Genomic DNA, 9,270 nt, shown 5'->3' with positions numbered 1-9,270 from the left:
GAGTCTCCTTCACTACAGATCTTCAAAACCTGCCTGGATGTGTTCCTGTGTGGACTGCCCTAGGTGATCCTGCAGGATCCTGCAGGAAGGTTGAACTAGATCTCCAGTGGTCCCTTCCAACCCCTATCACTTCTAAGATCATAGAATGGTGTCACTCACCTCAGAACATAGCACAGAAAAGCAAACAAAGTTGACCTTATTTCTAGCAAAATTACAAAGCAAAGACTCAGGCAGACTACTGCATGTTTATTCATGAAAGTTTCACAAAGGAAATGCTGTTTAAGTTAATGTGGTGAAAGTACACAAGACTTTGTGGACTTCAAGGCAACTCGCACAGGTGCTTTTGGTGAGGAAACCATATTCCAGACTACAGGGAAGGAGCTCCAGGGCACAGTTCCCTCTTCTGCTGTTCAGCTTACCGAGTGTTCACCTGCAAAAAGCCCACACAGTCAGATGTAAGAAGTTCACAGGATACACAGCAATTACTTCTCTGCTTGAGGAGATTTGATTTGTAGCCACTTGTAACTCCTTACTTTAAGGCACAGCTGTTAAGAGGCCAAATTATCTCAGTAGCATGTAAACTGGGAATGCTACACAGTAATTATACTTTGAAACACTGCAAATGAGATGGCAACTAGCCTGGTCCTTGTGGAAAAAAGAGATCAAACACAGCCCGATGCAAATACTACTCACCACATCATCAATCTTCAGAATACTGCGCACAGTTTCTGTTGCAAGAGTCAATGCACTCAAAGACACGAGCAGTGGCTGGACAACCAACTCCTCCAGGATGTTGGAAATGCCACCCTGTAAAAACAATTACTTTTTACTTTGTGCAAGTCAGACTATGGTTAGATTTAGCAGGACAATCAACTTTCATCTGTCAAAGGGCTTGTACTCTCCCATCCTCAACAGGAATATTACAGTTCTCCTGGGCACGTGATATATTTGTCAGGATTAGCCAGGATTAAAGGTAAACATAGTAATGACAGCTTAAACATGGCTACAATGTAAAAGAAATTCTCCCAATGTGCTACTCCTAACATGAACCACTTCCACTCCAGATAACACTTATGGATCATTTTACATCAATCTACTTCTGTAGCCAAAGTTTTTGGAAGAGACATAGAAGTTCCTTGTCCTGTGGGTATGACATTTCAGTATCCACTATTATCAATACTCAGGATAAGCTGTTAAAGCCTCAAGAGAGCAAGGTATAAATCATAGAATACTTTGGGTTGGAAGAGACCTTTATAGGTCATTTAGTCTAGCCTCCCTGCAGCAAGCAGGGATATCTTCAAGTAGAGCAGGTTGCTCAGAGCCCCATCCAACCTGACCTGGAATGCTGCCAGGGATGCATGTAACACCTCCCTGGGCAACCTGGGACAGTGTTCAGTCACCTTCAGTGGAAATCTTTCTTGGTATAAAACCATCACCCCTCATCCTGTCACTACAGGCCCTGCTAATACATCTGTCCCCATCTTTCTTATAGGTCCATTTAATTTCTGAAAGGTCTCAATAAGGTCTCCCTGAAGTCTTCTAATCTTGAGGCTGAACAACCCCAATTCTCCCAGCCTTTCATCATGGCAGTGAGGTTCTAGCCCTCAAAACTAGTAGTCTACCTTACCCTAAGTTTAGAGAGAACACCATTAATGAGACACAAACTTGCCCTCCCCTTAGCTCTGTCCTGATGCCAAGCACTTTCCATGCTCAAGTATTTTTAAAGCTGTGCTATGCATACACAACTCCTCATTACCTTCCTGACATTAATGCCAGCAGTTTTCTCTCCTTGAGCATGTCTGTTTCTCAGCTCTGTCACTGTTGAGATTGGGTTGAGACCTGCATTTTCAGCCAGTGTGGATGGTATGACCTCCAGTGCATCTCCATAGGCCCGGACACAGTACGAGTCCATGCCCTTCAGTGTGCGCGCATACTCGTTCAAGCGCAGCGCCAGCTCTATCTCCGGTGCTCCACCTCCTGCAATTAAAGCTCTGATGGCAGAGATTGAAATCAAAACTCATTTCACATAAGTGCACAACACCCTAAATTATCAACACCCTAAATTGCTCTAACCAAATGGAGACATTACCTTTTCTTAACTAAGCATCTTATGACACACAAGGCATCATGAATTGAACGCTCAGCTTCTTCCAGAACAAGTTTGTTGGATCCACGTACCACAATGGTTACAGTTTTGCCAGGATTTGTGCAGCCTGTGATCTAAAACAAAATCAAATACTGTGAGTGGAAAGAAATTTGGCATTTCCAAGTCCTACAACAGTTTCATCATCTGGCTAAGCAAAACCCCATTTCCCAAGTTGGTGGCTACTCAGGGATTACAAATAGGCCCTTGTATGTAGTAACTCCAGTAGTAAAACTCCCATTATTTTAATAACAATTGGTAACTAGTTGGTGTTAGGTAGGTGTTAACATTTTGTAACTCACCTTTATTAGTTTCCCAGAACCATTCAAGTTGACTTCCTCTGCCAGCTCAGCAGATCCCAGCATGTCAGGAGTAAACTGGTCAATATGAGCAACAGGCTTAGTTCCAATTGTCTGAAAAAAACCCAGAACTTCAGAACCTGAATAGCACTGAGCAAGTATACACTGCATAGTGATGTTCTGCATAGCACAGGGGAAGTGGAGAGTGGCTTTTACATCTGCTCTGAATCTTTCTTGAAATATGACAGGCATTTTTTTCAGGGAAATACGTCTGCTCTCATGTTATGGTCAGAACATGAAACCTGTGGAAGTGTCGTAATAAACTCGCACTGGCTGGGTATTTAGTTTTGGAGTGACTTTCAACACCACTACTACTTTAATGACCGTTTATGTAACTCACTTTACCTTGCATATAAACTCAACGTCATCTCTTTCAATGTCTTTAACCACCATGATCTTCATTTTATTCAGAAAGTGGAGAGCTAGGTCACTAAGAGCATCCCTGAAAAGAAGAGGGAAGTAGTCAGTCCACAGTGCTAGTTGAGTAACTGGACCATACTAGCCAGCTGTATGCTTCTTATCAGCAGTACTGAAATTCTTCAGACTAGAGATGGGATTGTCATTAAACTCAAAACACACACAACACTAGGGCTTTGGAAATGTACAGGCACTGTCAACAGCCAGACTGACACTCTGCCAAATGTGATTTTGGCTTCAGTGTTCCATGTATTCCAAACAAATGATTGGTCCCACAAACACAAACAGTAAGCTGGTATTAACATACCGCAGAATGGACTTCTGAATCAGCAGCACGTTGCACCCAGCCTTCTTAATTTGCTTAACTAAATTTAGAATGTAGGCTCTCTCCTCACGCAACACTCTGTCCATTTGAGCATAATCAGAAACAACTATCTGGTTGTCCATCTAGTTAAAAAAAGATATTATTACAAATAACTTAACCATAAAAGCAGATGTCAAGATGTTCCTCGTGCTTTAAGAGAGTAATTCAAAGCAAACAAGCATGCTGGTAAAACATGCCTATTACTGTGATTTTATGAGAAATATTGGACTTTTGAACTGTTTTCTTTCTTATACCAACTCTAAGACCTGTGTTTTATCTATATATTACACAGACATTCATTACAGCTGTGGCACAGACATGACATTACACATCTTTTTACAAAAAACCGAAGTGTTACTGTATATGCAACTCCTAGGTCCTAAAGGAAAAGGTTTCACTCTAGTCGTAGCTTAACTTACATCTGTCTTTGGAGCAGACAAGCAGAACTGAATAAGGCCAATTTTGGCTTTTTCCACTCTGGTTACACCAGTATTTGCCACCTTCTGAGTCAGGACTAGTCCTTCAACCAGTTCACAATCATCAATTGTGCCTCTGGAAAGCAAAACCAAAAAAGAATCCATGACTCCTGCACTTCAGGAAGCTGATTTCAGAGACAAAACTTATCTAGCTACCATTATTACTTACCCCAGCTTCTTAACAATTTTAATATCTCTGAGGTCCACACTGCTAGCTGTAGTTGGGTCAATCACCTTCATCACTGCATCCACACTCATTGGAGAAAGTAAACTAGAATACTGGCACACAACCTGAAGGATTTAACAGCAAAGAAAAGAGTATGAGATATTTAACACTGATAAACAGCAACTTCAAACTAATAGTTACTGTTATCTCAGTGTTTGACTTCTGAATTATGAAGCAAAGCTCCTTTTTGCTCCTTGTCCATCAATCAGATGTTTTAATTTGGTGTCTTCTTAAGGGCTACTCAAAGGAAACAGCAGCTACTTTGGTGGGAAAAAATATGCTCAGGGACTTATGGAAGAAACCTCAATTTCTTTCTTATGACTCTTCAAATAAGACTTTTGAGGGCTTCCCAGATTACTCTGCTAGAAACTAGCACACTTCACCATATTTTTATGCTGTTTCAGAAGATCCTGCTACATGAACAAGAACTGCATACACAAACTGTTTCAAAAAGCTCTCATCATCCCACCCCATTCTTCCATTGCCATTTTCAGTTGAAGCATATTTAAACTTTACACTTCGGTAACATCAAAGACCACCAAGTATTTCAGACTGAAAGTCAGTTTGAGTGCTCTGATGTGCATCAACCACAGCTTCTGATGAGTTAGTCAAAGAGAAGTCAGCTGACGTGTGAAAGCCAACTGGATTTGTGACATGCAGGTATTTTTATTAAGTGAAGAGTAGCAGAAACTGGGAAACACTGAAAACTCCACTAGTCTGGAGGTACCAATTAAAATGTCAGTCATACCTTTGAATTCAGCGAAGTAGTTGCACTGTTCAGCAAGGTTTCTCTGTCACTCAGTTCAACTGGCTGTGCCATGTTGGTCAACACCTCAATACCTTTATCCAAAGCTTTCTGGAATGACTCTGAAATGATGGTGGGGTGAATTCCTGTGGACAGCATAGAAAGGTTGTTAGGATAGTTGGGATTTCAAACTGTTCATTTCTGGTTCATTTTGTTTAGTGGTTTGCTTTTTTTCCTTACCCTCTATTTTAAGACTAATTTAAAGACTTGTCAGAACAAACTTAAGATATTTTCATAGAATCAGTAAGGTTGGAAAAGACCTCAAAGATCATGAAGTCCAACCTGTCACCCAAGACCTCATGAATACTAAACCATGGCACCAAGTGCCATGTCCAATCCCCTCCTGAACACCTCCAGAGACGGTGACTCCACCACCTCCCTGGGCAGCCCATTCCAATGGCTAAAAACTTTCTGTGAAGAACTTTCTCCTCACCTCGAGCCTAAACTTCCCCTGGCACAGCTTGAGACTGTGTCCTCTTGTTCTGCTGCTGGGTACCTGGGAGAAGAGACCAACCCCCACCTGGCTACTACCACCCTTCAGGTAGTCGTAGACACCAATAAGGTCTCCCCTCCTCTTCTCCAGGCTAAACAATCCCAGCTCCCTCAGCCTCTCCTCATAGGGCTTGTGCTCAGTTTAAGGTGAGTTTAAGCAAATCACCATCAAATCTGGATCTGAGACAGAAAATAACTCTGCAGGTCCAATCAGCCGTGCTCCATTTCCAGTGCACACAAAAGCTGAAGCATTATGTCTGAACAGCTAAAGGAATTCCTGAGCTAACAGGACAGTCTGCAATTCATTATGTTTTCCTCAGCAGGCTTTCCACAAGGTCCCTACATTGTAAGAGATGGGAGGCAGTACATTTGTAGAATCACTGGTGCCAGATTTCATTTATACTTTCATATTGCTCTCTGTCTGTATGAGAAATACAAGTATAACCGTGGTGAGTTTTTACAAGGCAACTATCATCACATCATCTAGGCACAATTTCTTGTATCAATAGTAATACATTCAACTGAAAATGAAAGGCTGAAACAGCTTTTAATCAAAAGTGGGACATGAGTGAAACCTGATTGCAAAGACTCAAGGCACCTTTCACATACAGATTAAACACAGCTACTCTGAGCTTCATTATACATGTGCAAGCACAAAGACAACTTAGTTACTTCCAGTTATTCTTTCATATTAATATATTTACCTTTTTGAAGAAGTCTGGAACAGGCATCCAGAAGAGCTCCAGCAATAACAACAACAGATGTAGTGCCATCACCAGCTTCAATATCTTGTGCTTTTGATAGCTCTACCAACTAAAGAGCAAATTACGACTTAAGTTTATATACTGATACTTAAGTTTATATACTGACACTTAATTGCAAACACTGACAAGTACTAAAGAAAAAAAAGATAGTCAAGAATACAGCACTACTGAAATTAACTTTGCTATCAGGACTAATCACATCATCTCCAATTCTGAGTCCATACCTTTTGCACCTTGCTTGCAGTATTTGTAAGCTTATCTGGCTGAAATACATCTACAATAAAACAAATCCCCTACCGAAGCATTTTTCACAAGCTTCAAACTGATCCACTATCTAATGGATCTTCCTTTTCCTCTACGAGGGTCACAGGAATCTCATTTCCATCTCCAACCACAACCAAATTTAAGAGGTCCACACTTCCCAAAAGAGCAGGGTACCGTGTCCTTGTATCACCTGACCGTAATATAATTCACTCTCTTCTCTTCAAGCAGTTTAGGACATCACTGGCTTTTCTTCTTAGAGGAGGGAAGGTTTGTGCTAGATTCTTTTAAGATGCCTTCAGAGGTATTATGCATATGGAATATCAAAATAAGGACTTGGAACAATTCAACGCAGCTCACGATTCAAATAAGTGATCCAGGAGCATGCTGCACAAAAACTGTTCTCACTAGTGGCTAAAGCTCCTCAAATCTACAAGATGTATTACCATGGTTTTTTTGTGCCAGGTATTAAGCTGTATCCTGTATCACTGCCTGAGCAATGTAAAGAACACTCACCATTTTGGCTGCAGGGTGCAGAACTTGCATTTGTTTCAGAATAGTAGCACCATCATTAGTGATTGTCACATCTCCTTTAGCATCCTGTATCTGAAAAGGAGAAACATAGTTCTGAGCAGTCACCACCTATCTTTAACTTGATGTTTACAGTAAAATATTTTTCCTGACATGTTTTCTCAAACTGAGATGTGCATTTAGTTCACATTTCCCCTTAAATGAATGTCAGGAAAGAAGTTTCAAGGCAAATGATGACATATCCCAGGTTAACTTCACAGTAGCTCCCACTAAACAATGTTTTATAATTTAAGTGTAAAGATTACCATTTTATCCATTCCCTTTGGTCCAAGGCTTGTTCTAATTGCATCGGCAACAGCTAGGAAAAGGGGAAAAAAAATACCAAGTTTGCAAGTTGATCTCAAGAGCTACATGCATTCAGTCCATCACCCTGAATACCACTCCCGAGAAGAAAACATCTCCCAGAATTAACCTGTTCCCTGTTATTTTGCCAGCACTAATCATCCTTAAAGTATACCGATATGAAACATTTCAGTATCAACACTGAGGACAAAGCTGTTTTTAAAAGCCATTAACATCCAACCGTTTGATTGCAGCCATTTTAAAACCGTAACGCAGCAATGTTTTATGGCAAATGACCAAGGCTGACGTTAAAAGTGAATATAGCCCCCCCCAACACGCACTGGCCCCAGGCCTGGGGACTTCCTCGCCGTAAGAAATCACCCTTTAATACAGGACTACCATTCACAAACACAGAACTGAACTTGCCCTGCTGGGAGAGCGACAACAGGAATGCCCGCACCTAAGTGCGGTCCCAGACCAGAGCTGTACACTTTCCACTGTCGAGCCTCAGCAGTGAAAGACTCCGTCCATCCCGCACCGTCCCTGCCCGCAGGGGCCTCTTTACCAAGAGCAGGACGCTGGCTTGGGGCAGAAGAGCGGCCGCTCCCCGAGAACTGCCTCTGGGTCCGGCCTAGGCCCGGCCTGGCCCCGGGCTGCCTGCGAGAGACAGGCTAGTGGCCGCCTCCCCTCAGTACAAAGGAGCTCCCCCACGGCTGCATCCCGCCGCACCTCACCTTTGCCGGCAGAAATGTTGCTAAAGCGGATCTGGGATGGTTTGTCCCGGTCCTGGTAAGTGCCCTTAACCCGGTTGCCCGCGCCACCGTGGGCCTTGGCCCCAGTGTTCTCCGGCATGGTCATCCGCTGCCGATGGATACAGATAGACCCCGCAGAACAGACAGCCCGCCGGGAACCTTCCAGAAGACACCACTAGCCTCCGCCGCCACAGAACGCGGCCGGGTCCTTCCGCTCGGCGCATGCGTGACGTCACGCGGGCTGCCCGCTACGCGCCTGAGCCCTGGTAACAGAGAAGGGAAAGTGCTGCCTGCCAGCGAGCACCAAGGACACCTAAAGGCGGCCCCTGCCGCCTCTAGAAAAAGCGGCGCGGCCCCTTCGGGAAGGTTTCTCGCCTAGAGAGGCGGTGCTCCCAGGGCGGCACTGCGCCAAGGGTGGGGCTGGGCCCGGGCCCGCGCTGCCACCGCTGGGGGGCACAAGGGTGCGGCCGGGGTGAAACATTAAGGCCGAATGTGGTAGGCGTAGGCTGAGGTGGGGATTCTTGGGTGGGTGTTAGGGTTTGTGTCACCTGTGGCCCCTCAGCCCGGGTAGTGAGGGTGAGAGTTCGGGAGTAAGGGCTTGTGTCACCTGTGGCCCCTCAGCCCGGGTAGTGAGGGGCAGAGTTCGGGAGTAAGGGCTTGTGTCACCTGTGGCCCCTCAGCCCGGGTAGTGAGGGGCAGAGTTCGGGAGTAAGGGCTTGTGTCACCTGTGGCCCCTCAGCCCGGGTAGTGAGGGGCAGAGTTCGGGAGTAAGGGCTTGTGTCACCTGCGGCCCCTCAGCCCGGGTAGTGAGGGGCAGAGTTCGGGAGTAAGGGCTTGTGTCACCTGCGGCCCCTCAGTCCCGGTGACCGCTCCTCTACCCGCCGCGCGGGGAAGCCGGGGCACGGAGGTGCAGGGCAGCAGAGGGATGGAGCAGTGTGCGGATTTCTGCACCTGGGTAGTGAAGGGTGGCAAGGAGGATGCTCTGAGGGAAAGTGTTTCCTGCGGACATCTGTGGTTGTGAGAAGTTATCCGAGGTCTGGAATACCTGTGATGTGAGGATAGGCTGAGACAGTTCAGCCTGGAGCTGAGAAGACTCCAGGGAGGTATTGTTGAGGATTTCAGTACTTAGAGGGGGCCTCTATGGAAGTGTGAGGACAGGCCTGTTAGAAGAGCCTGTTGCAACAGCATTAGGGGAGGTGACTTTCAGAGAGGGACGCTTAGACTAGATAGAGGAAGGAAATTACACTGAGAGTGGTGAAACAGTGGCCCAGGTTGCCCAGAGGCTGCCCAGCTATGGCAGAAGTATTTGTCAGGTGACTCTTACAAAGCAATTGATAC

General features: G+C 44.9%; 1 protein-coding gene across 1 annotated transcript; it reads right to left on the bottom strand.

The window, feature by feature from the left end:
* Window positions 1-226: 226 nt before the first annotated feature.
* On the bottom strand, window positions 227-8,157 carry CCT4 (chaperonin containing TCP1 subunit 4). The gene is made up of 14 exons (XM_068153222.1): window positions 7,915-8,157; window positions 7,144-7,196; window positions 6,824-6,913; window positions 5,987-6,095; window positions 4,734-4,876; window positions 3,929-4,050; window positions 3,703-3,835; window positions 3,227-3,366; window positions 2,848-2,944; window positions 2,446-2,556; window positions 2,090-2,220; window positions 1,757-1,991; window positions 694-807; window positions 227-430 (listed from the first exon to the last, which is right to left on the bottom strand). Exons 1-14 carry the CDS (start codon window positions 8,036-8,038, stop codon window positions 416-418), a joined length of 1,617 nt encoding a protein of 538 aa, XP_068009323.1. The 5' UTR covers window positions 8,039-8,157; the 3' UTR covers window positions 227-415.
* Window positions 8,158-9,270: the final 1,113 nt, after the last annotated feature.

The sequence above is a fragment of the Melanerpes formicivorus genome, unplaced genomic scaffold (genome assembly GCF_026170545.1).
Source record: "Melanerpes formicivorus ecotype bairdi unplaced genomic scaffold, bMelFor1.0.p_v2 SCAF_25, whole genome shotgun sequence".
Classification (NCBI taxonomy): Eukaryota; Metazoa; Chordata; class Aves; order Piciformes; family Picidae; genus Melanerpes; species Melanerpes formicivorus.
Note: the sequence above shows the minus strand (reverse complement) of the source record. Positions and strands in the feature narration are given on the sequence as shown.

Excerpts from the sequence above, each read along its gene's own strand:
- CCT4 (XM_068153222.1), bottom strand. The coding sequence starts at position 8,038 with ATGACCATGCCGGAGAACACTGGGGCCAAGGCCCACGGTGGCGCGGGC. Across the intron at positions 7,197-7,914 it reads CAACATTTCTGCCGGCAAAG|CTGTTGCCGATGCAATTAGA; the intron begins GTGAGGTGCGGC and ends CCCTTTTCCTAG. Across the intron at positions 4,051-4,733 it reads CTACTTCGCTGAATTCAAAG|GTTGTGTGCCAGTATTCTAG; the intron begins GTATGACTGACA and ends TAAATCCTTCAG.